Genomic DNA, 27,931 nt, shown 5'->3' on the forward strand with positions numbered 1-27,931 from the left:
GAAAAAATTCCTGGCTCTTCCATCGGGTTGTCGACAATAGAGTGCAAGGTTAGATTTTAAAGCCACAATATTGTGCAATCGTTGAGATGTTGAGTAATGTATGCAATGGATTTGGTTGGAACGACGAGTTCAAATGTACGGAAGTAGAGAAAGAGGTTTACGATGTATGGATTCGGGTAAGAGAACACATTATAGTATTATTATCTTACAATGGTGAACTCTTTCTAATATAATATTATGTTCTAACATAATATACGTTCTTGTTTGTAGTCTCATCCCAACGTGAAGGGTTTGAGACAAACCATTCCCATACTATGATGAGCTTTCAATCATATTTGGGAAAGATAGGGCCACTAGTGAAGGCAGTGACACCCCGTACGATCAAGCATCTACAACGGATGAACATTTGGAGGATATTCGATTGGGATCACAGGTTAATAAGAAACAAAAAAGTATACCTAACATGAACATATCTGACATGGACATACCGACCGTTGATGGGATGGATGAGGTTTTCCCAAATACACCAATCAGTAGACGTACTAAATCAAGAAATGATACGAGAGGAACGAAACGCAAGAGGACTCCCTTTACTGAAATGCTTAACATTGTACGTATAACAATGGATGTGCATGAAAGTAAAATGGAGAAACTTGTACAATGGCAGAAAGAGAAATATGAATTGGAGCTCAAGAGGCGTCCGGAGGTCATCGAACAGATCTACCAAGTTGAGGGTTTAGAGGAGGACGGTTAGTTGTCCCTCATAGATCTGTTGGTGAATGATATTCAGCGAACAGACGGTTTTTTAGTCATTCCACCACCATTAAGGAAAAGGTGTTGGATACATTTGTTGGCCAAGACTAACTAATTTTTTTGTCGGTGTTTACAAATTGGTTTGTTATTATTTTTTGTAACCTCCCCTAGTCTCTTATTCCATAGATTTTTAATATTTGTTGATTTTTTGTGACATGTACAAATGGCCCGTGGTATGTAGCCCTTAGATATGGATGAAAATATTTCTAACCAAGTTGTAAAATAGTCATGTATAAGGTCATCAAATTATGTAAAATCTTTTGAGGGGAATGAATTTAATGAATTTCATATTCGGTCTATTTTTTTTTTAACAGTGGAATGAATTTAATGAATTTCATATCTGGTCTAAATTAACACTATTTTGTAAAACCATTTGACTTTCTTTGATGAGAAGTTTGGAATGAATAATATGAAATTGAACCGTATACCATATCTTGAGATTGGAAAGAATAAAAAAAAATGCAATCAATGTCTTATTCCAAATAGGATGGATACAATAATTTGATTATAAGATCAAAAAAATAGTGTTCATATAGGCAAATTATTATAGAGTACAAAAACTGAACCAGATAGCACTAACATAATAATTTTGCACACCCAAACATAGACATATGAACTCAGACATAACGACTCTGCACACCCAAACACAGACATATCAACTCAGACATAACAACTCTGCACACCCAAATACAAACATCAGAACTCTCTAGATATCAGAACTCTCCACATCCTATATCATTTCAAATTATTTCATCACAATTTTTCCTGTGGCGTATGTGTTCGTGCGCGTGCGTGTACATGCGCGTGTGTGCATGCCTGTGTGAGTGTGAAGGATGAGAGAAATGATTGGTACATTGGGAATGTATCCTTGACAAGTATTACTCTAAAAACAATGGACATAAATTGTGTGATAGTTGAAGTAGAGTGATAGAAAGTGGCTTTTAAAAAAATAAATTAATTTAGGTCAAGATTGTTTGCCAATAAATATACAGATATTATGAGAATAAATGGAAAGAAATTTCTTCTCTCTTCTCAGAATATCTCATTATTCGTTTTTACAAATTCTTCAAATTGTTCGCGAGCAATATTCCTTTTAGATTGTATCATTATGCTACCTTTTTAACATGCACGGGAAGAGAAGGAAGAGGTTAAACTTTGAGGTTTTTTTTTTTTAAAAAAAATATATATTGTCATAAAATAATGAAATGGGATAAGATATTATGGCACCAATTAATCTAATCATCCTAGCTCATTTAGTTAAATCATATATAATGACTAAAAGGTCATAGATTTGAATTTTCAACCTTCCCACTTTGTTAATAAAAAGGATAATATGTTACCGGTCCGACAAGATTCTCAATAGAAACATATTTCCGATATTTTTTTTAATATGCTAAAGAACTAATAGAAATTTGGGGAATTAAATTTTACACCTAAATTTGTCAAATTATATCGACTTCATCAAACTAGACTCCAACTTAAATAGATGTTACCATTTTCACCCCTTTTCAATTATGGCTAGTATTCATCCATGATTTTCTATTAAAAAATGTGTATATATATATATAAAAGCTAAAACTAATTTGATGAAATAAAGGTTTACACAAAATTAAATTTGGTTAATTAAAAAAAGCAACCATTAAAAAATACCTTTAAAACTTACAAATTTATAAATAATTAAAAAAATCATGTTAAAGGTTAATTTTTTCCCTATGGTTGAGAAAATTTTATCCTATCATTCATAATACGGATTGAGGATACTTTTTTCAACGATTATTGAAGCAAAAGTCTATCATAAGTCAGAATTGCAACTCTTATCTTATTTTCCCTAATTCTTTTGATAATTCAATTAAATATAAAATTGGAAACCATGCCCCAAAACACCATTATTGGAAGGGAAAAAATATATTATTACAAACTTAATCTTCAGCTTTACTATTTGTATTTATTTAGTAGATGAACTTTTAAAATTATAAATTTAGTCTTTGAATTTTTAATATTTTTAATAAAAAATTCATGAATCTACTAGATATAAAACTAAAATTTAGGATCCCATTAAATATAAAATTTAAGTACATTTCTAATAGATTAATTCATTTAAAAAAAAATCAAAATTATCTAGAACATATTAGATATTAAACATAAAATTAAAAGTTGATGAACATAATTGAAAATTATATTGGAGAAATTAAAAAATTTATGAAATAGTTAGAGAAACTAAAAATCAAATAATTATTAAATAAGGTCGATTTTATTTTTAAAATTTTGATATGAAAAATGAAAGAAGAAAAATAATTTGGAAAAAAAATAAATAATGAAATTAGATAGTCCACAAAAGAGCGTGTGCGTGATGTGCTGTTGTTTGGGTATGTAAAAATGTGTACGTTAGGAAGAAGAAGCCGTAACGGCTATATTTTGTTTGAACTTCAAAACTCTCATTACGATTTTTGAACTTTCCATTTCTTCCTTTCTCTCATTTCAACGGATCTTCTTCTTCTTCTTCTTCTTCCTAGATTAGCTTTCTTGAACTCCATCGATTGAAAGCCCTAGTGATCTGCGAATCAATCTTGATATCAAATCAAGATATAAACTTCTTCTGCACTTCAGTTTTCTTCTGGATCGTCACTGTAATGGCACCAACACCGTCTTCTAAATCAAATCATGGTCACATAAGTCAATTGAGAACTCCTCAAGCGAAGCGGCTCAATTTCATCAACCCCCCTAGGCCACATTCATCACCTTTCCCCAATTCCGCCGTTAAAGACTCCCAATCGGAGCATCCGGTTGAAGTAATCGGCCGGATCCGAGACTATCCGGACCGGAAAGATAAACCGGTTTCGATTCTGCAGATAAATCCCGATGGACAGAACGTTCGGGTTCGGGCTGATTTCGGGTACAGGGATTTCAGTCTCGACGGAATTTCGCTGTCGGAAGAGGAAGATCTCGACTCGTTTTACAAGAAATTCGTTGAAGCGAGGATTCATGGTGTTAAGTTGGGTGAGAAATGTACGATTATGATGTACGGACCAACCGGTGCCGGCAAGAGCCACACGATGTTTGGTTGTGCGAAGCAGCCGGGGATTGTGTATCGGTCGCTTAAGGACATTTTAGGCGATGGAGAGAGTGAAGCCGCCACTGCCGTCGGAGAAGGTGGTGGCGAGCGGCTGAACGTTGGGATGTTTGTACAAGTCACGGTGCTGGAGATCTATAATGAAGAAATATATGATCTTCTATCGAGCAATTCTGGTGGAGGGCTAGGGCTGGGCTGGCCTAAGGGTAGTGCCTCTAAGGTAATATTATCAGAATCCCGAAAACACTTGTCTTGTGAATTAGGTTGAAATAATACTTTGGTTCTTGGTCTGGTCTTTATAGTTTTATGCTTAAGTTTAGTCCTATAGATGAGGGAACTGTTGAAAGTGGTTCAATCTGTTGTCAAAACATTTCATTCATGAAATATCAGTGTGTGGAACTTTTTTAACTATAGGGAAGGCTTTCCTGTTGAAATTGACTTCAAACTATCTGTTGGGACTATTTTTAAGATGTGGTTTTGAAGTGTAAGGACTAATTTGGATGTTTGAAAGTAGAGGGTATGCTGTTTTAATTGTTCGAACTAATAATTTTCATGTGAAAATGGAGAAAATGGAATCTGTTTTGGTTGTTTGGATCAATCTAGTTTGGACTGCGTTCGTGAGGGATTGAAAGTTTGAGACCATTATGTTGTTGCAGGTGAAGCTTGAAGTAATGGGGAAGAAGGCAAAGAATGCTACTTATCTATCTGGGAATGAAGCAGGAAAAATTTCTAAAGAGATTCAGAAAGTAGAGAAAAGAAGGATTGTTAAAAGTACTCTCTGTAATGAGAGAAGTTCTAGAAGCCATTGCATGGTATGTTTGAGGTTTTGGACTAAATATTGATTCCAGTATTCTTTGTCTAGATGATGAATATTTAATAATTTTGTTATCTTTTGGATGCTTCATAGATAATCCTAGACGTGCCGACTGTTGGTGGACGCTTGATGCTCGTCGATATGGCTGGTTCTGAAAATATAGAGCAAGCTGGGCAAGTTGGATTTGAGGCAAAAATGCAGGTGAAAATTGTTTTTTAAGAGCAGTCCTCACCCACACTCCACCCCTCCCCCCTCGTACTTTTTAAGAACTAAATATTGATTTCAATCACAGACAGCAAAGATTAATCAGGGTAACATTGCATTGAAAAGAGTGGTTGAATCAATTGCCAATGGTGATTCTCATGTGCCTTTCAGAGACAGTAAATTGACTATGCTTCTGCAGGTAGCTTTCTTCTTCTTCTTCCTCTCAGTGGAAATTGGTGCTTAGTTTTGTTTAGATTGTGATTGTAAAATTGATTTGATTTGATTTGGTTTTCAAATCCTTCTCTCCAGGATTCTTTTGAGGATGATAAATCCAAAATTCTGATGATTCTGTGTGCCAGCCCTGATCCAAAGGAATTACACAAGACAATCTCTACTCTCGAATATGGTGCGAAAGCCAAATGCATTGTTCGAGGTCCTCATACACCAACCAAGGATAAATGTGGTGCTGACGATTCTGCTTCTGCTGTTATTCTGGGATCGAGAATTGCAGCCATGGATGATTTCATCTTCAAGTTGCAGAAGGAGAACAAACTTAGAGAGAAAGAGCGAAATGAGGCACATAGAGAGCTCATGAAGAAAGAAGAGCAGGTATCAGCATTGAGAGCTAAGCTTGAGCTAGCAGGGTCGAAAGGATCAGGCGTGAGTGAGGAAGAGATCAATTCGAAGGTGAATGAGAGAACCCAACTTCTGAAACTTGAGTTGGAGAGGAAGCTGGAGGAGTGCCAGCGAATGGCCAATGAATTTGTTGAATTGGAAAGGAGAAGGATGGAAGAAAGGATACTGCAGCAGCAACAAGAGGTCGAAATGTTGAGACGGCGGTTGGAAGAGATCGAATCCGAGCTATTGAATTCAAGGGATGCAACAAACAACGACGTAAACAAATCAAAGGACATGGATGGCTGTAGGCTTGCTAAAAGGCTCTTAGGAGTATATGCTAGTGCAGAGGCAGGGATGGTGAAGTCCATGGACTTGGACATGGATGATCAAGAACCGATACACGAAGTAAAACTCATTGGCGGTATGGATTATCGACCAACTACCAACAATGGTATCCAAAGCCTACTAGACAAAGTGAATGAGAAAGTTGATCTTGACGTGTTTTCATCACGGTTTGGGGATGGGGATAGAGTATGCCTGAGTACCGTGTTCGAGGAAGAAGAAGCAGAGGAGGAAGAGGAGAAGGAAGTTATAGAAGAAAAGAGAGTGTGTACAGTTGAAGGGCTAACCAAACTGACACCGGATATTCCAGACAAATGTCAGAACAAAGATGATTTTCTCAAGGAGAGATCAGAGATTGGCATCGGATTGTTAAACGAAAACGAATGCTCCAAGGACACTGCATTCTCGAGAAAATTGAGAATTCAAAATATATTTACTCTTTGTGGAAACCATAGGGAGCTTTCTCAACAAATTGCCCCAATACCTGAGAAGAAGAGATCTGATGATGCTGAAAATCAGCACCCTTCATCTCCATTGAAGACAATTGGTGAAGTTCAGAAGCCTGCATCAGATCATTACACTCAAATTCTTTCAGACCTGACGGTAATAGCAATATAACATTTTTCGGTTCCAAAAATTTTTCTTTTCATTTTGTAATAACGATCATTATGGCTCTTTTTTGCTTACATTTCAGAACCAGAATGGAGCTGTATTGACAGAAAATGAGGAGACAATGCAGCCTATAAAGCTACAAGTAAAGGGAGGAGTAAACAGTCTTAGTGTTGTACCACTGAGTCCAATTCCATTGTGCTCAAAGGAAAACAAGCTACCCGTCACGCCAAACATCGTATCGCAGCAGAGTGATGGTCTATCACCGAGGCTCTGCGCTACGCCATTCATCACTGTAAGAAGACACTGAGGGAAGGAAAGGGAGAGATTTATGTTTAGGACTTTTGCCATTTTGTTGTGCTTGAGTATATAGAGATGAATATACTCTTGTGTTGAACTCCGAAGTTGTTAATAGGTTCATGAAATCTTCAATGTATTCAATTATATCTTATATACTTTGTTAAATATGAAAGCTACTCGTCCTTCCCATTATAGTTTCTTCTAGCATAACATATCAGTTTCAATTACTTTGGATTATATTTTTTTGGCTGCCTATACCATATACTTTCAAGTACCGATAGCCACTACTCCTTTGGACTCGATACTGTCAAGTATATAGGCCACTACTCCTTCGGACATGGTACATGTTTGAGAGTGACTATTAAATTATTAAAATCACTTGTCATATTTAAAATTGTTTGAAAATATGTATTTAATCACTCAAAATCAACTTAATGTTAATTTTACGCTTCAATGAAGCAATGTAGTCCTCTAACAAAAATGGGGAAATGTATTGAATGGAATGAAGTATGGTAAAATATAGATTACAAAACTTTTGCTATCTTAATATGAACTTTAAAAAGTGGATCCAACAAGGTTTCGTCCAAAAGTTTGATTTTAAAATTTATATATTTTTGGCTTCTAGGTTTTTTTTTTTTTTTTTTTTTTTTTTTTGTCTAATTTCTATTTGGTCCTTAAATTTTAAAATGAAAGCAAGAATCAACAAGAATTTTCAAATGAGAATTACAAGGTATATTTGATATATACAACAATATGTATTTGAAATTTCTAGAAATAAAATAAGGTATATTTGATTAGTGCATGAACAAGACAATTTATACAATACATCATCTTATACACCAAACAATATATGTGATGTATATATTCACATTTTTAAGTTTATTTGTAAATAAACCAAAAAACAAACCATTGCATATGTGATGTAATTTTATATTTTTCAATATATTACCCGTATATTCAAGATATCTCAATGAATAGGTGGTTGATTTTAAGCGGGAAAAAAATCTCCTAAATTGAAGGAAATATCAATTTGTAATTTCATGCATTAAATGAATGCCAAGCAAAACTAATAAATAACAAAAACAAAGTCAAATTTCGAAAACGATGTTAATAAGGAAAGAATTAAATGTCAAAAAATTTATTAATGAAAGATGATGTAATTAACGATGTTACAAAAAAATAAGAATCCTTATATAATTAAAACTAAAGAATGACATATATTTTTTTTTTTTAAAAAAAAATCAAAATAAAAGGTGAGAGTGAATATATCAAAAGGTTAAAAATGTCATAAAATGTTGCTGAGATTTAGTTATGAAATATTATTAATTTTAGGACATTTGTAAAAGAGTAGTTAGGTAGCATGTTGATACCTAAAGCTTTCAATACTAAAAGTATCATAAATATTTAGAAAAAAAAAAAAAAATACTTTTTTGGTCCCTAGGTTTGAGGTCGATCTAGGTTTCAAAATACATTTAATCTTTAAGTTTTGGATTTAGTTTCAATTTAGTCCCTAAATTTCAAAATGCTACAATTTTACTCTTAACAATTGTGTTTTGTTTGAATTTAGTCTCCAGATTTCAAATTTACATTTTTAACCTCAATTTTTTCATGAAATACTCGTTTTCCGTCTTCAATGTTAATGTATGGTAACGAGTTTAAAATAATTAAATGAATTCTAATTAATCAAGTTTCATTATTTTTCACCACTTTTAAAATTAAATTTAAAATTTGACTTCATAATTATTTTAAATTAATTAATAGACATGGATGTCAATGTTTGAAGAAAGTGAGTATTTGAAGAAAAATTAAGGTTAAAAAAATGTAAAATCTTGAAGTGTAGGGATCAAATTCAAATAAAGTTCAAATATCAAAGGTAAAATTGCATCATTTTGAAATTTAGAAATTAAATTAAAACTAAATTCAAAACTTAAGGACTAAATATGTAACATTTTAAAATTTAAAAGACCAAATAAAAATTAGAACTCAAAGGGATAAAAAAGAGGTTTATTTTCCCTATATCGTATAAAAAAGTGGGCCGGCAAAGGCCCAAAATAAAGCCTTTCAATTCAGTCTAAACTTCATTAGAAGGCCCAATTTTCTGGGCATCGAAAATGAAGCCCAAATAAATTCTGAGCCCTAGACAGAAGTTATTATAAAAGGCAGTAGGACGTCTTCTTCCCTTTCTCCCCTCCATCGGCGCCGCTGCTTTTCACAGTTGCTAACCCCTCGCAAGCCAGCAAAAATGGTGAGATTCTCTCTCTGTATCGCTAACTTCTCCTATTCTCTTAACTTTACCTTGTGTCTCACCGCTTCAATCTGTTCATTTTGGTCTTTGGTTGTGTTTCTTTAGCCGTTCAAGCGGTATGTTGAGATCGGAAGGATTGCCCTCATCAACTACGGTGAAGATTATGGGAAGCTTGTTGTAATCGTGGATGTAATCGACCAGAATCGGGTAAGCACACTCGTTGCTATTCATTCCACTTTTGTATTTGGTGTTCTGATGGTTTTAGTTAGGCAAGGAGAATGAAAAAACTTTGATGTTCTTTGCTTTTCAAAATAGCTAGATGGAATAACAGTAATACCTCAGTTTCTGCGGGGATTTTTACATTATATTCGTATCATAGGGTTTGGTGCTGAACCTGCTGGATAATGAACTAGTTTTGTTTCAGTTTTAAGTCTTCTGGGTTGCTTTTTTTTTTTTTTTTTTTTTTGCTTTAAAGTGTAATCCTTGAACTGATGGATAATGGAATTTTATAGATTTATGTTATTGCTTTAGAACTTAAGAGTGGCTGGATTTGTATAATGCTTTGTTTCAGTTGGAAAGTTTTTATAATGGTGGTTGTCATTTCGAACATCCTCAGGTCTATTGAAGTTCATCTATGTTTTCTACTTGGGGCTTTGTTGTTTGTTCTTGAGTGATTTTGAAACTTTTTGGAACGACAGTGATTACTATGACTTGTTTCTTCATGGAGTCTCTTGTTTAATCATTTGCTGCATGACTAGCTTGATTTTATGTATGGGCAGGCTCTGGTGGATGCCCCTGATATGGAGCGATCTCAAATGAATTTTAAGAGACTCTCCCTGACAGATATCAAAATTGATATTAAGAGGGTCCCTAAGAAGAAGGAGCTGATTGAAGCCATGAAAGCTGGGGGTATTGAGTAATTCCTTACAATTTTCTACTTATATTGTGTTTGCTTGCGCTTAATTGTTTTGCTGTTGAATAATCAGATGTCCAGAAGAAATGGGAGAATAGTTCTTGGGGCAGAAAATTGATTGTTAAGAAGAGAAGGGCCTCACTTAATGACTTCGACAGGTTCAAGCTTATGTTGGCAAAGATTAAGGTTTGTGTTGATTAACGATATGCACCTAAGTTTCTTTAATACAAATGTGATAACATTCAAATTGATGGGTTTTCGTTTTTGCAGAGAGCTGGATTGGTTAGGCAAGAGCTTGCAAAGTTGAAGAAGGCAGAGTCCTAGAGGTTCAATTTTTCAAGGGATTTTCTCATTTTGCTGTCGACTTTCTTCTCACTTCTATAGGTCGTTGATCTATAGTTCAAACTTTTTGTAGCAGTATTATTGCCTTAAGTTATCGTGTTCAACCTCTTCCATTTTTAATCTTATTACGCCAATTTCTTATTTCGATTTCAATTATCACAACTTTATCACCCTTTATGTAAGAGGTCCTTGTTTTAATTGGTGGTTTGAATGAGAGTACTGGTTTTCCATTTGTTTGAGAAAGTGACCCAGGGAAGGTAAGTTCTTGGTTTTTTTCTTTTTTTTTTAAATCTTTTGAAGTACAATACAGGTAGGTTAAGATGATTCGAACATATATCTCTTGGTCACTAACATATTCATTTTAGCCCGCTTTGGTGTAGTCAATTTTTGAGATGTGGAATTTGTTATAGGATTTATTAATAGGCCAATTGGTATCATGTCTGAAGTTGTATAATCTCGTTGAGCTCCAAAAAAAAAAAAATCTTAATCACAAGTGGACGTCTTTATTTATGGTTAAAGCAGAGTTGCTAGACTTTAGGCTGTACCGAGTTGTTCGTAGTTGTTCGTAATCATAGTTGTGTAATTGATTCATTCTAATTGAACAATGTAACATTTTAGTTTATTGTCTGGCTTGTATCCGAGTCTGTTACTCGAATTTTATCAGATAAATATAACTATTTAATTTGACTTGGGCTGTACATAAAGGTACTGAAAAACTGTTCCAGTTAAGGTCGGTTGGTTTTTGGTTTTCTTGTCATAGATTTTGGAAAACCGATCAACTGGTGTATTATTATTATTTTTTTAAATTTTAAAAAGTATCAATTAAAAAATAAGTCAAAAGATCAAATGAACAAAGTTTGAAAATCCCCATTAAGTGAACTTCTCATTCATCATGCGTTTGTGATTTATACTTCTATGTGCACGCAACCATGAATCTACGATATATCTTATGCGATGTTAATTAAAATGTTAAAAAACTATTGTGTTAACTTCCCCATTTTTTTCCCTCTTCAAAATATTCATAGATATGTATTGTTTTATTATTAAAAAAATGTCATGTATATTTCTATATTTTATAAATTGCATTATGTTAAGTCTTGTTTGGTAATCTTCGATTTTTAGTTTTTAAAAATTAAACCTATTTGTTCATAAACTAAAATCCACCAAACGAGATTTTAGTTAATATATCAATCATTTTTTACTAATAAGGTAGAATTTGAACCATCATCTATTTAGTTGGGCTTAGATGGACATTCAATATCAATTCATTTGATAGTATAATAAAAATATCCTTATTATAATCAATTAATTAGGTGAATGAATTTCAGGTGACAAATCCTAGGGAGAGTTTTAACATTTTACTCTTATTTCTTCCTCCCAATTAATTCCCAATCGCGGTTTGAAGTGAAAACAAACAAAATAGAGAGGGGGGAAAAAAAAAACACATTTTCTCACTTTTTTATTCAAAGAAAAAAATTAAAATTTTTCTCACTTTTGGCATAAAATGTTTGCATTTTGTAAATGCCAATTGGCTTAATGCTCTTAGTCCACTTTTAATGTTGATTAATCCACTTGACTTCCTCTCTTCCTCCACCTCCCACTATGATGAAATTGGATCATTTTTCTCTTTTAATAAAGTCTATATTGGAAATTTTAATGTGTTTCTAAATAGTTAAGAATTTGACTAGAATTGAAAGGCAAATTTGATATAGGTCTAAGAGGAGTTCGACCCCTTCAACTTTATACACTCTTTATTCATATATATAGTACTAATATTTGTGGCTAGCCTAGTGATAATTTTGGTTTTCAATCCCCTCTAGACCCAGCTTCTTTTTAGTTTTTATTTCTTTTAACCCTTTGATTATAAAGCTCCCGTCAACAAAATTTTTGGAACCACCATTATTAAAATCTAAATACAATTTTGAAACATTTCAAAAATATATTTAAAAAGTACTTCATAAACTAAAATCCATCTTGTTTTTTTTTAAATCAGTTCCTTATTTTCTTATTTTATATTCATTTTGACAAAAATCTAGCTGTTTACACCTCTAATATTAACTCTCACACAACATAAGGCCTCTTTCATATTGGACACAATTAAGTATATCAATTAAAAAAAAAACTTGATAAGGGCTTAATTTCATTCAATTTTCATTAATATATAAAAATTGAAGCGTTGGAAATTAAAATCAATAGCCAAAAAAAGGCAGTTTCAAATGAGCAATTTTTTGGGATTAAAGTTAAATCTGTTTTCTTTGCATTTTCATCTTCTTCTTCACGGGAAAGCGTCGAGTTTTACCTGTCTGAACTGAAAATATACAAAAAAGCTTAAACAAACCGTTACTTCACACTAAATTTTTGGTTATCTATATTAATTGGTAATTAGAATTTTAATTAATAATTATCTTGCCAATTCATTCGACCCAAAAATGGGGTTTAAAATGATAAATATATATTTTTTGTTTCTAGAAATTCTCTTTTTTCAAATAATACTCCCCACTAATTACAATAATTTCTCCCTAAGAAAGTCCAAACCCCTTGGCCTAATTGACTGATAAATCCCAGGAAAAATCTTTCGTTTTCCCTTTCAAAACAAGGGAAATACCACAAACCCACGTGAAAATTTTCGCTAATTTTTTCTTTGTTCATCGAGGGTTCTCATTTCTTCAGATTTCTCAAAATGGGTCTTAAAGATCTTCGTCTCAAACTCAAGGTAAACCCGTTTTCTTTTTCTTCTTAATCTCAGTTTCTTTTTCAAATGGATTTACTGTTTCATTGCATTAATGGCGGATACGGTGTAAATTTTTGTAGGGGCTTCGATTGGGGAGGTTTCTGATGAGGAATACAAGGAAGAACCGACGGGGGACGGTGGCGGAGGTGAGTAAGGCGTCGTGGATGGCGCCGGTGAATCATGGGTATCATGTGGTGGCGGATCAGTCGTGTTCGAGAATTTGGGAAGATGAATCGGATTATGACTCTGTTGTGGTTCAGAGAGAGCAGATGGAAGGGATTGAGTTATGGTTTTTTGGGGTTTTTGATCCTCAAATTGGTGATAAAGTGATCAAGTTCATGCAAACCCATTTCTTTGATAAGAACTTTCAAGAGGTAAATTCTCTGGATTTTCTTCATTCTTTTCTTTATTTTTTTTCTTTTTTGGGTTTTGAAATATTGTTATATCACAAATATTAGACAGTGGGTTTTGGATTTCAAATCTTCAATCTCTTTCTCATACTACATCAATTCAAATCTACACTTCGAATGCCTAAAATTATTCATTTAACCTTATAACATTTGAGTGTTAAAGAATCTTCTAAAATAGTAATTCGAATTAGGTGACTATCATTGATTGAATAATCTCATTAGATATTGTCTAACTCTATGACATCTAAGTGGCGATAGTACTTTTAGCATATCATTCTAGGACAATAGTGATTACGGATTGATATTCAAGTCTTTTGTTATATGTCTATGACCTTAATTGACTACTAGGCCAATCTAGAAAGGTCTTCTTTGAAGATGAGATACACTTCGAATGGATTGTTTTCTCCTGTAGCGTCACAAATTTTGGTCCTACAACCTTTGAAAGAATGACCATGCTTAGAATTGATTGTTTCTTTTTCCTCACATTACATTACATTACGAATAGTAAACAGTGATAGAGTTTTGGATTTCGCGTAAATAGTGAAAGAGTTTCGGATTTCGTTCGGATGAACATTTTAAAAACTTTTCTTGCTCCACAAACAAAGCTTTCACATCTATAAAACACAACCAATTTTGTTGTATGGTTGGTAAGTTAAAAGGTTATTTTGTACTTCAAATCATTTCATTATTCATGAAATGAAGGGGATGTTTAGTTATTCTAAAGAACAGAGTATGTCTGCAGTCGCAAGTAATAAAAGGGAAAGGAAGAGAAGCAATGAAGAAAGCACATCTGAGTGCAAGAACAAAGGTGAGAGAAGCAAAGGAAGGGAAGGTGTCATGGAAAATAGGATCATCTTCAGCATTGGTCATCGATGGAGATAAATTGGTGATTGCTAGCATGGGGGATTATAGAGCTATTGTATGTGAAGATGGCCTGGCTCATCAAATAAGCTGTGATCAAGATTCAGCCAGCCAACGTTGGCCTCGTAGATTAATGCTCGGTAATCTCTCTTTCGCAACTCTTTCGATTCATATTCTATTTTCAACCTCGAATGACATTAGGTAAGAACACAACCAAAAATCCCCATTAGAAGAGTATTATTAATCTATAAGTAAACACATTGCTTCTCTAGAACGAAACTTTTGTGACAAATAAAGTTACAGGTGAATGACAAATTAAGATACCACCAAATCTTGAATATGACCCAAGTTAGGGGTCTAAAGTGAATAATATTATACCAATATATATACTAACATTTCTCTTATAGCTTTTAACTCGAGCGAGTGTCTTCGTAGGAATGAAGCCTCGGAAAAGCTCTGAACTCGTGCTTGCAACCAAAAGAATCAACTCGGAAACTGAATTTGTAATATTGGGGAGCAATGGCATATGGGAGGTAAGATATAAACTCCAAGAACATTTAAAATCTTCCGCTTGAAAAGATCTTTGGTTCCTAATAAATGTAATTAAGACCCATATTTTAAAGCAACATCATATCTTAAGAATATTTTACGTGTGTATATGCACATATCTTCAAATTTACTCCATTGCACGTTCATTTTCAAAGTGCTTGCTTCAACTATGATTTTTTTAACCAAATAAATAAATAAATAAAATGGTTATCAAATAAACTCCACAATTTCAATTTCTACATTGTTTTCTTAGAGTTTATTTTTCATAACTTTCATTTGGGGTGAGTTTATTTTTCATAACTTTTGTTTGGGGTGTTCAAATGATCTGACAATCCGAACAATTCGAAGTACCCAACCCAAAATGTAAGAATTGGATTGGGTTTGTTTTGTTCTTTAGATTTGATTGAACTCTTTCCATTTTTGTTAGGTTAGATTGGATCACATATTGGCTTAAAAAAATCTGGATTGACCCAACCCAACACACACATATTTCGCTTTGTTTAAAATTTGATTAATTTGTAAACTTTTAAAATTTTTCTTTTAAAGTGAATATGATATCTGTCTTTGTTTAAAGTTTGTAATAAATATCGTGAATATTTGGTATTTAACATTTGAATTTTATGAAATTTTAGTTATTAATTATATGGTTGTAGATGAATTTACACGTTTTTAACTTTAAAAAAAAAGTTATAACCAGACAACACCACCCAATCTAACCTGAAGTAGGATTGGTTAAAAAAAACACCTCATTTTTGTTATGGAACGACCATAATATACCTTTCTCCCTTTTTCAAAGATAAGATTTAAGGTTTTTCACCTCCATCATTAGTGGAAAGCATTAAAATATGAAAAATTGATCTTTTTCCTTTTTGAATTTTAATAAGATTTTGTTAGATTTTTTGGTCAATGGTAATGGGAGACATTTAAAATCAAATAATCATGGAATTTCAATGCATTGAAAATTCCTTGGTAAAAAAATCACAAGAGAACTTGGATTTACATTTAAACTTTCTTTGTTGGTTTATATATATACATACATACCTACATATACATATATATATATATATATATATACATACATACCTACATATACATATATATATATATATATATATATCAAAATTTTAAAATGTTTTATGTTATTAATTTTTTTGGGGGTGGGGGGAAATCAGGTGATGAAGAACCAAGAAGCTGTGAATCTGATAAGACACATGGAAGACCCACAAGAAGCAGCAGAGTGTTTGGCAAAGGAGGCTTTCACAAGAATGAGCAAAAGTAGTATTTCTTGTTTGGTCATACGTTTTGACTAAATTTAACATTTTCCAAATCCTTTTCTTCTAATATATTTTTCTATCCAATCTCTTCACAACTTGGGTTATAAAATGCTATGGTGTAAATATGAGCTATATAGTTTTTACTCTAATAGATTCCTTTCATAAACTCTCATCCAAAAACATAAAAATTTTGGAGACCTTATTGCTTAGATTTTCTTCATATATATATTTTTATAGTTATGTTTTTAAAATTTATTGTTAAAAGTTAGGTTGTTTAATATGTTCTACAAGAGTATAGCTCAACTCTATAGGAGAGATTCGAATCTTCTACTCCAAGGAACTAAAAAAATGTTGTATTATAATTATCAATGGACAAATAAAATAAAAGGCAATAACTTTATTATGATATTTCTTCTTTCTACTTAAAATATTCCCTTCCCTTTCTCCTCTTTTCATCTATCTGAAAAGTCAACTTTGTGGAACTTCCTTTAGAAAGGGAGATCTCACCAGTTGGGTACAGGTTTAACTTTCTTGATGTGAATGAAGTTAGCCACTCTAAACAGAACATTGAACATGCAAGTAAAAATAACCATTTCCGATGTGAAGGGATCAATTTGTATGCATACAATAAAAAGAAAGCTCCTTCAACTGGTTAAGATACATACCCTCAACCAAGAAATAAGAGGTGCAAATCTGCACATCTCAAATATTGTTTTGAATTAAAAAAGGGAAAAAGGAGAGGAAGAAGTTAAGGCATATACTCAACCTTGGTTGGAGGCTTGAATATTCCCATCGTTCAACTTAAAAGAATAATCATAATAACGTAAAAGAGCAAAAGGAGGCAAGTGAAAATAGAGCTAGCCCTATTATGACGTTAGAATCAACATTTGGGAGGATTAATCACCAACACAATTATGTATGTGTTACATTTATCACGCCCTCTAAGAAGGGTCAGTTTTTTTTTAGTCAACAGTGTGCAAGACTGGGATTTGAACTTCTAACATTTTGGTCGATAATACATACTTTAGGTAGGAAGGGAGGGATCTAGTTTTCATTACGTGATGTTTCCTACCCTAATTGGAGAGGTGCTGGCCTTTTCTTGTGCTGAAAATGAAATGAAATGATTTAAGGGGGCGTAAATGACCCCTTTCTAAAATGATATGCCTAAACACGTGTATATGATAGCTAAAATAGAATGATTCTACAAGTATTGAATCCACTGTGAGAGGCTATATTTTAGGGCAGCAGTGAGGATAATCGATGGAACAGATCCACCCACTTCCTCCATGAACGTTTTGTAATAGCTAGTAACTACTAGTAAGGCTGCAGAATCCATGATGATAATTCGATGATTGATTATCAAATTCATAACAGAAGTACCTATTTTAGACTTGATGCTCGTCCGGTGATCGAATGAGCACATTCGAGAATGATATGGCCTCCAGTCTCTCTTCTCTTACAACCATTTAGGATGATATAGTAAACATTACGACGATATTTGATTTTTCCCAAGCGATGTTCTTCCATCCCTTTAGTATGAGACACGGCCTTTTTTTTTCAGTTTGTGGTCATGGCTGCAACCAGCTTAAAACAGTAGATCAAATTTTGCATGATTTGAAACTGGTTTTCATTTAATAAGCTTATAATCCTACATGGAAATTCACCACTGGAAAAATATGTAAAATATACGACCATGTTTCAGATAACGTTATTAAAGATATTTTATATAGCCACAGTAATGAAAGAATAAATAACAAACCGGTGTATCCTACATAACCCAAGCACGCTTGCACTGTGCAAAAGACAAGCTTGAGCTTGATGTTACTCGACTTCACATAATTAATGGTACCACAAATCCGTGTTGTGTTATGCACTTCTCTTTTCACTGTTCTTACTTCGGAAAGGTGATAGCAGGGAAAATGCACGAGAAGCTGAATAAGAGCAAAAAAAAAATACGTTTGAATTTGAGATCATAATGATCTTACAAGATGAAGACAATAGGGGAAAAAATAGAAACATCAAATTTTTTAAAATGCTTACACTTATGAGTTTTGCTGGCAGTGGGGGTTTCGTCTTGAGATATCAGATTTTTCAGCGTAGGAACTGACGGCAGAAAACAAAGGGTATTAAAGATATATATAGTAAGCTCACAAAGCAAGATCAACAGAAACATACACATGGAGACATCTAGTCATATTTTAGTCAAACATGGACTTTGCATCATCCAACATAATGGTAGAACAAGAAAACCTGCCATATTAGTTGGTTAGTGTGGCATCTGACTTCTGATGAGTGGTTCACTTCTCCATATTTCTGTCTAATGTGAAAAGATGTACATGCGACTCAGCTAAATGAGTTTCAGTTCAAGATGAAATTTAATCATTGCAGCGTAGATAGTTAACATCATATATCTTAAGTGGTTCTTTTGATGGTAGAATCACTTTTAACGCATCATATTTGGACTCTCAGATTCATGTTAAGGAAAAAAAATGTAACTGATTGTTACTAGAGTTATAGGCGTTTCAGTCATCTGCTCAAGCATGTATCAATTATCAAGCAACTAAGACGCCATCTATTGGTATTTTACCTTCATCGTGAGAAGTGGAATTTGTCCCAACATCATTGGCTTCAGAACCATTTGTGCTGATATTATCTGATTCATCATTATGCTCATCTGTAGCTGGGCTTTGATTCTTTCTTCCAAACTTCAGTAGTAGTCTAAGTCCTTTTGATGATTTTTTTACCTCGGGCTTCTCCGATGCTTCAGGAATCTTTTCCAATTGTGCGTTTCCATAATCAGGAACATAAGCTTTTGCCGTTTCAGAGCCTTTTGCTGCACTCTCCAAATCTGATGGGGTTGCTTTTCCATACTCTGAAACACGAGTGCAAGGATCTTCAAAAGAAGAAACACGAGCATGTGGAGCTTTATATAATTTTTCAGTCGTGCTAGGAGATGAAAACTTTTGTGCTCCCTGATCTGATGCACCATTTGCTGTCACCTGCACATCAGAGATTTGTATGTAAGACTATCAAGGACACCTAGAAACGCTGTCCCAAATAAAGAAAAAAAACAAACAAAGACCCAACCTTCCAGGAGGGCAGGATAATGAAATCTGTTGAGTCAAAGAAAATAAATTAAAGGTGCTTTTTAAGTCGATAAAAGATGTACACATTATGTCGAAAGATTAAGGATTGAGAAACGAAGACCATAGACCGGTTAATGCACTCCCGGGGGGATGATAATGGAAAAATAATAAATAATCTCCAATTACTATAATTTTACTTCGAACTACTGTATGAAAAGAGTGAGAGAAGTGCAAGTGCAATTTGCTGCATTCTGACTATAATAAATTTCAATACTAGCTAATGAATATTATATTTTAAGGGCTTTACTTGTCCTCTAAGCATCACACCGTTGTCAGATAAACTTTCCACATCTGAGGTTGCAGCCAATCATACCTCATGAGAACTCAACTGACTCTGTGATTGGAGCTTGATGGGTTCTCTATTGACACCGGACACTTTAATTTGGGGATTAAGATTGTCTGATGAAGGACCTGTACGGATAGAGGGTTTCTCATATTCAAGCATTACAACGGTCTTTTCAACAACAGGGTTGTCATCCAGTTCATTATGATGTGAGACTTTGGCAGTGATTCCTTCCATGGAAGCACAAGCACCTTCAGAAACTGAAGGACAATTCACACTCTGCTTTGTTTCTTGTGCTATCGAGTTGCCAATTGTAGCACCAGGTCCCTTGGGCGTTCTAATTTTAAGTTCCGGAAGAGTTGCAGCCTTGCTCTTATCCAAATTCATTATAGCAGATATCTTCTTTTTGCTCTCAGTTTCATTTGTTACTTTTGCTTTTAAAGCTGGCTCACTCCGTGTCTTGATAGAAGCAGCATGATTGCTGATACTCATTTTTGGCTCTGATAATCTTCTAATTCGAGCCATGGATACTTTTTTGTCATTTGTGGCATCACTGTTCTCTTTCTTTAGTTTAGTTAATGAAGGTACAGATTGAATTAACCGATTGCCAGCTGAGTGATTTCCACCATTCAATCTGCTGGGTTTTGCAGCTTTGTTGGAATCGTTGGAACCAATTGAAGGCGTTCTGATGGGGAATCTTTGCAGAGGAGACGATGGTCCTGGATCTGAATCACTAAATTTTGATCCCTTCTGAGAGTTGGGTGACATTTTTGTTGGCAGGAGCTTTCTAGTTTGCTGAGAGGGCAATGATGACTGAGCAGTGTTGCTATTATTACCCCTTGCTGCAATTCTTTTCTGCCTCTCTAGCTTCAAAGTTTCTATTCTTTTTATTGCTTCCTCCTCCTGGATGGAAAATTTTAGAAGAAGTTATATATCCTGAACAAACTAGCCAGGAAAAAAGAAAAGAAACGGGGCGGGGGGGACAGACCCTGCAACTTTGAGACGTGACTAGCAAGAAAAATAATATATATGCGGGATAGAAACCATATCACTTGACTACTCTAGATTTAGGGTTCCGCTTAAATGTGTAAAGAAAAACACTACTAACATGGTACCTTCTCCTTCTTCAATTTCTGGAGATCAGCTTTATAAGTTCTTAGCTTTTCAGCACGTGCCCGTGCTTCATCTAAAGGACTCAACTTAGAAGGCTTTCCCTTCCTTATTGGCCCCCCAGTCTTCCTATCTGGAGTGGTTTTTGGCTTACGACCATTGTCCAACCTTTTAACCCCCTTTTTAACATCAGTCACTTCTTCCTTCTTTTTATCCACACCTGTTACCCGTCCAGCATGGCCCTGCATTTCATATTCGAAAGCAGGATCATAACCAGCAGGTTCATTTTCTGTTTCACGCTTTGGCATTAGATTCAGTACATCTGGCTCATAGGTAGCAACTCTATTGGACAATTTTTCTTCCTTACAATTTGAAGATGGAAACTCGGAATCCATGTCAACAGCAGTTCTACCTTCCTTTCCAACTGCATCCATTGACATCGATCTTAATGGAACTATGTAAGAATCACCATCCAAATTATTTGAAGAATTTTTATCATAGCTCATTTTTGTAATATCAGAGCCACTTACAGCTAATGGATCGAAGTGGACATTAGAGAGAGTTTGACCCTCTTGTCCATAAACCATAAAATCATCACTACCAGACCTCCTGTAGCCATTTCTTCCTCCATCAAGTTCTGTAGCCTGCATATTCAAATGACCATCCCCCGATAGACCATCTCTTCGAGAAGTTAATAATTCATCATTTGATGCCCTTGACATGCGGCTGATTCTTCCACCAACTCTATCAATATCTCTAGCACCATTTTCTTGGATTTCATCTCTGTTTGATCCTTGAGCAATTAATGGATCATCACCAACATTATTTTGGCGCCTTTTCTGCTTGGTCTCACGTTCCATGGTGAACAAGCTTTGCTCAGCATGTGGTTTGTCTGCATCAGCATCTCGAAGTAAAAGGCTTTGGAATGCCTGCCAATGTCCGTCTGCTTCTGGTGAAACAGTTTTTGCTGGAGTATTCGATTGATCTCCAAAATTTAGATGTTTTCCTTTGCTCCTTGATGATCTAGTAGATTTCTTCTGTTTAATTTCTGGACTAATAGCCTGTGAATCTCCATCTTCCCCACTTCCGCTTTCAGACAGTGAATCTGTTTCGCTGCCTGATGAATTGTGCCTCTTCGAGGCAATGTAGTTGATGTTGCGGATGACAACCACACCCGATTTTCTTTTACCTGAGCGACCGGCTTTTCTCAGATCTTCTGAAGCTTCTTGCTCTGATTCTGCATCATCAGGTATTCTTGTTTTTGAAGCATTCGTCTCCCAAGTTACTGGTTCGATGGAGTTATCTCCACTATCCATGGAGTGCCTTTTGCCTCCCATTTTTTTACCATCACCCACACGAGAATCCTCTGTCACTGGATAATGTGGATGAAAGAAAGGGCTACTTCCTGCATAGTTCTGATAGTAAGGCATTCCTTGCATGGGGTATCCTTGAAAGACAGGCAATGCACCTGGCGGAGAATTGATGGGCCAGGGAGGGTATACATGATGAGGATACTGCCCTTGAAGATACTCTTGGTGGCCTGGTGGTGACTGGTACATCATAGGTGTATTTCCATCTGGGAAAATGAGTGGACAAAAACTCCTTTAATACAAAATTGAAGAGAGTAAAAAAAGCAGCATTGTATAAGGCAGTGTAGTTCATGCAGACTCGACCAGTTAGTATTTAGGTTTGATCCAAAACCAGAAGACTGTAAATTCAACTTCAAGAACTAGTCCCATGGTTGATACTAAAACAAATATAATGGCGTAGCATGGATATTCTAAGTCTACGACGAAGACTTGAAGCTTAAGTTTAGAATACTTTTTCAAACCACAATTCATCAGATTTCTAATGTAATCATATCGCACCTGCACTTGCATTCCCCTTAATCATTGAAGATGGTTCTTGCTGAGATTCAGACCATGCTTCTCTAGATTCTGCCTGCTTGTCAGACAAACTTGTAAGTATAATTCCTGACGTATTTGTGGAAGGGGAAAAGTCTGGCCGGCTGGATAGTGTCTCTGCTGCTTCAATTTCAAGCCATTGGCCACTTTCATGCTTTCTTTTCCATAGTTCTTTGAATTTTAAGCATGCGTCCCTGTTTTTTGCAGCAGATTATTCAAATTATGAGTCATCAACTGCAAGAAATATGATGTCAACATCAACATAACGCTTTTGTATAATATTTAGAAATATCAATCTCTTCGTACATCAATCGTGAGGCTCCAAAGTTGTTCGCAAATGATATCAATGGGGACATCTGATCAATGTCAAAACCAGCAGCAACAGCTCGAGCAAAAGCCATTCCTTGCTCCTTTTGCAGCATAGCTTTGCGTGTCTCCAGGACTTTAAGAAGCTGAGCTCTAATGGGATTAAATGAAACTAAAAATACTCAGTATAGTCCTAAAATTTCATTGCATAACTATCCTAAACTAAAGGAGGCCAACACCAGATATACTTCAACTAACTTATTTATTTGAAAATTTATTAATTGTTTGCCATGGAAAGAGGAAAAAAAATGATGAGAGGAGAATCAACCCTGTACGATAGTTTGATTAAATAAAATAATGGGAGCACCTTTGCATCTGTGATATGGAAGTGAAGAAGTGCAAAACAGGCAAAAATTTGAGAAGAAATTTCCCAATTGTGATTACTGATCAGTCCTTTCTGTGTAAGGGCTTAGCAAAATATAAAACAGCTTTGAGACATAAGATATAATTCTCTAATTGCTATTATATAAGGTAAAAAAATTGAAAATTAGTTTGCAGAATGGAATCAAATAACATACTAGAATGTTAATAAGGTTGTCATTTGAGATTGTGATGTTAACTATTGTCATTATATCCAGACAAGACTTGCAATAGGCGTACATACACATATTAGCATTCAAGACTCTTTAAGTATTTCCAATTGTTCACTAGCGTAAATTTTATAATAAATCTATTCAAGTCAAGATGTTAGAGGACACAATTGACAATCACTAGAGATGGAATGTACTTTGAGTTCTCCTCTGACACCATATGTCCATTGGCCTCGAGTGAATCGGCATCAGGCTGCCAGATTTTTAAACAAAGCAAAGGTAGATTAAAATAAAGAAGTGAAATTTTGTTTGTTGAAGAGCATATTTGAGTGCCCCTTACCTTGTACAAAACAATGGCTTTCTCCTCGTTACCATCCAGAAGAGTCTTGCTTGCTGTTAAAGACCACATGAATCAATTTAGTTGTTAAAAATTGCAGGATCTAAGGAACATAAATATGACTTGACTAATGGAATTGAAACAAATGGAATATAATCTATGCTAAGAAAATGAAAGAGAATATTCTACAAACCTCCACTGATTTTAATACCTTCAGTGGTGCTTTCGGGAGGCTTTGTAGGCTTTCCTTGTTTGTCATCTACCTGTTACGTGAAACTGAATTGAAAGATGGACCTTTTGAGTCAACACGACAAGCATTAATAATATGCTAGAATTTACTTACAACATTTGGCCCCGTGTCATTGTTGCCCTGAATCAAGATTGCCTCCTCAATCTGTAATATCTCTGATTCGGTAGTGTACACCCGTTCCAAAATTTCAGGGGTGCTTACAAATCGGACAAACCTAAATGTGGCATTTTATCAGTATATCATATGACTATGTACTAACATAAGTTTCCCAAAAAGATTCAAGACTTATGCTGGGTAACACATGGCTGAACCTAAGACAATTTAGGCCAAAATTTAAACTTGCCTTACATTTTAAATAAAATTTACATTTACTACTTTAGTTATACATTTTTTTAGTCCCATCATTTCAGTTTCACTCATACTTATTCTGGATTTAGTTATAAAACTTCTATCAATTTTATTATGTGCTACACAAAATTTGGGAACTTGATAGAAAATGGGACCCTCTGGAACTATACGATCACTTCATTTACCTATACCCTAGGATGGGCACTGCAATAACAGGCCATTAGGATTAAGAACATGTTAATTTTTCAATGGTTGTTACCCGTTAGGCACTTAATATGAACACATTTATGTTGATTCTAGAGGCAATTAATAATATGAATAGAAACACATAGTTATTGAGAGTAATATTGATGCATATTTATGAATGGGAGAGATGTAGGTTTTTAATATCAATACAACCTCTCCATGGTACCCTTTGTGAACCATGTTCTATCACTGCGAGGGTCTGGCTCGAGAATAATGGAATAACCACCTCTGGCCATCTGTTCTTGTGCAATCTTCAAATGGGCAAGAAAAGGATTTAGTAAACCCGAAGCTATCTTCTCAGACTTTCCATTTGCAGATATAATCAAATCACACCTGATTAAGAGAGATGGTCAACTATCAATCACTATTAAAAAACTAGAAAGTTCAATGACTCGATGTTTACTTTCAGCAGAATGATGGTATAAGTAAAAATGCTACAATCTCAACAAATAAATCCTTAACTTTAAAGAGAAATGCTAAAAATTTTAAAAACTAAAATAAAACCATGGTAGAAGGTCAGAATGCTGACAAAATCCAACAAAATGAAACGAAAAGGATATTATGCAACAAGAACAAAGAAAGCTAAAATACTAAAACCATGAATTGGCTTCTAAAACAGAAGGCGACATAGCAGATCATCTAATCAAATTCTTCAAACATTGGCAAAGAAATGTAAAGTAACTCAAACAATAAGCCAATAGAATAAACCTTGTTCGAGTAGGTGTGAGTTGAAAAGTAGCCGAATCAAGCTTAGTCGAAGACTTCATTGCTGCAACGAAAAAAGAATCAGAAGAACAAAACTCAACAAGTAAGATACAAAAACCAAGGAATTAGCGTTACAAGTGAGATCAGAACAAGAAATAGAAGGAAATGAGAAAGAAAAGGAATCTGCGGAAAAAAACAGAAGATACCGAAAGACTACTAATAAGCAGGTTTGTGCCACCAAAAGAAGAGGTCGGAATTGTAAGTAAAAAGTTGAAGAAGAAACCTAAGGGAGAAAGGGCATTTAGCTCAAAAGATGAGCTTTAATGGCAGCTGCCATGAGAGAGAGAGAGAGAGAGAGAGGGAGAGCAGCTGCGGCAAGCGACCAGCGAAAGAATCCAAGACTAAGAGAGGAAAGAGAGTGCAACTTTTTGGCTGGGAATGGGATGAAAAGGTAAATATGGAAAAGAAAAGGGGTAGATTTGCAAAACAGAATAAAGTTGAGAAACAACGGCATGGTCGAAATGCTGCAAGAAAGCGACACATACGAAGCCAGAAAATGTCAACCGCGTTTTTTTTTTTAATATTAATGTCGTAAATAATATCGAGATGTCAATTTTAGTTAAATTAGTAAATATTAAATTTTCACAATTTTTAATGAAGTCAAATGCCTTTTTTTTTCTTTGAGTTCAAGAATATGCTAAATGGGAGTCCAAATTTTTAACATTTTGAGTAGGATCACGCTGATAATAAGTTCAAACTCGAGAGTAAAAGTTTAGTATTTTAAAAAAATGAAAATTCTTATAAATAGAAAATTTCTTAAAATATTCACATTTTATGGTAAACTTTTAGAATTTTTTTACTATAAAATGTAAATATTTTTAAATATTTTTTTTATATTTAAAGATCCTTTTCAAATTTTATGAATTAAACATAAACTAAATTCAAAATATAAGGTCAAAAAAATTTTCCTCTAAATATTAAAATGAACTAAAAAGGCAAGTTATTTTTTTATATTTAAAAAGATCCAAAAATTATTTATACTTTATAGCAAAAAATTCTAAAAGTGTTTTGTAATTTTGAATTTTTTTTTTTTTTGCTATAAATTTTAAATATTTTTTTTAAAAAAATTAATATTTTAAAAAAATTCCTTTAAAATTTTATGAATTAAACATAAACTAAATTCAAAATATAAGGGCAAAAAAAATTTATTTGAAAGTTAAAATGAACTAAAAAGGCAAGTTATTGGTTAAATTCTATGTGTTAGGGAAAGTAGAAGAAAATTCATGTATTTATGGGTTTTTAATTATGGAAATGAAAATTAAAACAAATACACGTTTTAATTTTATTAATCAATGTCACTATAATACTTTAGAGAGGCCAATTACGAGTCAATGGGAACATAATTTAATAGCTAAAAATTATATTATTTCTCAAAAAAATTGATGGTTAGATATTAGTTTTCATATTCATATAATTGAACATATGAAAGGTGAAGATCCCATTTTATTGTCATTTTATTTTTTAAAATTAAGTCTATAAACACTAATTCTTTCTTCAAATTTCTTCATTTGTTATCTACATTTACCAAAGGTTTAAAAAACTAAGTTAAATTTTGAAAACTAAAAAAAGTACCTTTTTTTAAATTTACTTCAGAATTCAATCATTGTACTTAATAAATATGCATATCATTGTAAGAAAATGGATGAAAATAGATTTAGTTTTCAAAAAGAAAAAAAAAAGTAATTCAAAATAAATTTGGATTATTATTATTATTTACATTTAAGTGGGTAATATTTTGTATGTTGTCAATTAAAAAAATGCTAAGTATCTGTATTAAATTTCGATTATTATTGGTATATTTAAATTTAAGTGGGTGATATTTTGTATATTGTCAATTTTATCCTACACTTTTTATATTATATTGGTACTTAAAAATGATGACTTTTTTTTTTTTAACTAATAGAGATTGTAATTGATATCTTATATTAATTGTATCCTTCCACTTATGAAAATATTAATTAAGAACTACTCCAAAGTTTATAATAATTTTAGTCTCACAATCTTCTTTGCAACTATTAGTACTAATTTAACAAATTGAATTGATTTAAAGTTTTATCTACAAATCATGTCTCTTCACTTTATTGGAATAGCTTTTCAACATCTTTGTGAATAGACCCAACAAAAAAAGGCCAATGTCATTATCCATCATCAAACATCACCATGTAACAAAACTCCATGTTAATTAGAAGAAGAGACAAAACAACTAAATATAATAAAGTTGAAAGAAAATAACTCAAAAAAGGAAAAAAAAAAAAAAAACAATGTTGAAAGAAAAATGATTGAGTATAATATAATCAAATTACAATAATATATTATCTATCTTCTTCTTAGTTAAAATATTTGTTTGGATATTGTACTTTTTGACTTGTTTTATTTCGATTTTTGTATTCTTAAATGTCTAAATTAATATATACATCTCGATATATTTTCAAAATAGTTTATTCTTAATTTCTATATAAAAAATCAGGCTCTCTTAGTTGTCCTATAAATTTAGAAAATACATCCACACTGTCCTTTGTTATCTTAAAATTATTATTATTATTATTATTAT

At 33.5% G+C, this 27,931-nt stretch overlaps 4 protein-coding genes across 9 annotated transcripts; 3 read left to right on the top strand and 1 right to left on the bottom strand.

The window, feature by feature from the left end:
• The first annotated feature begins 3,262 nt into the window (after positions 1–3,262).
• LOC120092862 (P-loop containing nucleoside triphosphate hydrolases superfamily protein) lies at positions 3,263–6,964 on the top strand. Its single transcript, XM_039051095.2, has 6 exons — positions 3,263–4,103; positions 4,540–4,695; positions 4,791–4,898; positions 4,990–5,100; positions 5,211–6,464; positions 6,556–6,964. Exons 1-6 carry the CDS (start codon positions 3,444–3,446, stop codon positions 6,778–6,780), a joined length of 2,514 nt encoding a protein of 837 aa, XP_038907023.1. The 5' UTR covers positions 3,263–3,443; the 3' UTR covers positions 6,781–6,964.
• Positions 6,965–8,853: 1,889 nt separating this feature from the next.
• Positions 8,854–10,513, top strand: LOC120092712 (large ribosomal subunit protein eL14y-like). Its single transcript, XM_039050866.2, has 5 exons — positions 8,854–9,015; positions 9,121–9,222; positions 9,795–9,924; positions 10,002–10,114; positions 10,199–10,513. The coding sequence occupies exons 1-5, from the start codon at positions 9,013–9,015 to the stop codon at positions 10,250–10,252; spliced, it is 402 nt and encodes a 133-aa protein (XP_038906794.1). The 5' UTR covers positions 8,854–9,012; the 3' UTR covers positions 10,253–10,513.
• Positions 10,514–12,747: 2,234 nt separating this feature from the next.
• On the top strand, positions 12,748–16,261 carry LOC120092841 (Protein phosphatase 2C family protein). Its single transcript, XM_039051069.2, has 5 exons — positions 12,748–12,983; positions 13,082–13,375; positions 14,154–14,412; positions 14,708–14,805; positions 15,994–16,261. The coding sequence occupies exons 1-5, from the start codon at positions 12,951–12,953 to the stop codon at positions 16,129–16,131; spliced, it is 822 nt and encodes a 273-aa protein (XP_038906997.1). The 5' UTR covers positions 12,748–12,950; the 3' UTR covers positions 16,132–16,261.
• Positions 16,262–17,698: 1,437 nt separating this feature from the next.
• On the bottom strand, positions 17,699–25,749 carry LOC120092840 (COP1-interacting protein-like protein). Of its 6 annotated transcripts, XR_016525231.1 has the most exons (15): positions 25,527–25,749; positions 25,324–25,384; positions 24,769–24,948; positions 24,115–24,235; positions 23,965–24,034; positions 23,775–23,827; positions 23,632–23,687; positions 22,845–22,997; positions 22,503–22,732; positions 20,640–22,210; positions 19,555–20,427; positions 19,183–19,208; positions 18,683–19,094; positions 18,136–18,198; positions 17,699–18,026 (listed from the first exon to the last, which is right to left on the bottom strand). XR_016525231.1 is itself a non-coding variant. In XM_039051066.2 (14 exons), the coding sequence occupies exons 2-14, from the start codon at positions 25,380–25,382 to the stop codon at positions 17,962–17,964; spliced, it is 3,906 nt and encodes a 1,301-aa protein (XP_038906994.1). In that variant the 5' UTR covers positions 25,383–25,384; positions 25,527–25,749; the 3' UTR covers positions 17,699–17,961. The 6 variants fall into 6 exon arrangements, 4 of the variants coding, with proteins under 4 accessions (XP_038906994.1, XP_038906995.1, XP_038906996.1 ...); XM_039051066.2 differs by lacking the exon at positions 19,183–19,208; XM_039051067.2 differs by lacking the exon at positions 19,183–19,208 and having other exon boundaries at positions 25,604–25,722.
• Positions 25,750–27,931: the final 2,182 nt, after the last annotated feature.

The sequence above is a fragment of the Benincasa hispida genome, chromosome 12 (genome assembly GCF_027475165.1).
Source record: "Benincasa hispida cultivar pf3 chromosome 12, pf3_genome.v1.1, whole genome shotgun sequence".
NCBI classification, from domain to species: domain Eukaryota; kingdom Viridiplantae; phylum Streptophyta; class Magnoliopsida; order Cucurbitales; family Cucurbitaceae; genus Benincasa; species Benincasa hispida.

What these genes read in the sequence shown, in the direction of transcription:
- LOC120092862 (XM_039051095.2), top strand. Translation starts at nt 3,444, where the DNA reads ATGGCACCAACACCGTCTTCTAAATCAAATCATGGTCACATAAGTCAA. An exon ending in GTTCTAGAAGCCATTGCATG is followed by an intron (nt 4,696 to 4,790) that starts GTATGTTTGAGG and finishes GATGCTTCATAG; the next exon opens with ATAATCCTAGACGTGCCGAC. An exon ending in AAATTCTTTCAGACCTGACG is followed by an intron (nt 6,465 to 6,555) that starts GTAATAGCAATA and finishes CTTACATTTCAG; the next exon opens with AACCAGAATGGAGCTGTATT.
- LOC120092840 (XM_039051066.2), bottom strand. Translation starts at nt 25,382, where the DNA reads ATGAAGTCTTCGACTAAGCTTGATTCGGCTACTTTTCAACTCACACCT. An exon ending in ACAAAGGGTACCATGGAGAG is followed by an intron (nt 24,236 to 24,768) that starts GTTGTATTGATA and finishes TGCCACATTTAG; the next exon opens with GTTTGTCCGATTTGTAAGCA. An exon ending in AAGCCATTGTTTTGTACAAG is followed by an intron (nt 23,688 to 23,774) that starts GTAAGGGGCACT and finishes AAAATCTGGCAG; the next exon opens with CCTGATGCCGATTCACTCGA.
- LOC120092712 (XM_039050866.2), top strand. An exon ending in ATGTAATCGACCAGAATCGG is followed by an intron (nt 9,223 to 9,794) that starts GTAAGCACACTC and finishes ATGTATGGGCAG; the next exon opens with GCTCTGGTGGATGCCCCTGA. An exon ending in TGAAGCCATGAAAGCTGGGG is followed by an intron (nt 9,925 to 10,001) that starts GTATTGAGTAAT and finishes TTGAATAATCAG; the next exon opens with ATGTCCAGAAGAAATGGGAG.
- LOC120092841 (XM_039051069.2), top strand. Translation starts at nt 12,951, where the DNA reads ATGGGTCTTAAAGATCTTCGTCTCAAACTCAAG. An exon ending in TTGATAAGAACTTTCAAGAG is followed by an intron (nt 13,376 to 14,153) that starts GTAAATTCTCTG and finishes GTATGTCTGCAG; the next exon opens with TCGCAAGTAATAAAAGGGAA. An exon ending in GGAGCAATGGCATATGGGAG is followed by an intron (nt 14,806 to 15,993) that starts GTAAGATATAAA and finishes GGGGGAAATCAG; the next exon opens with GTGATGAAGAACCAAGAAGC.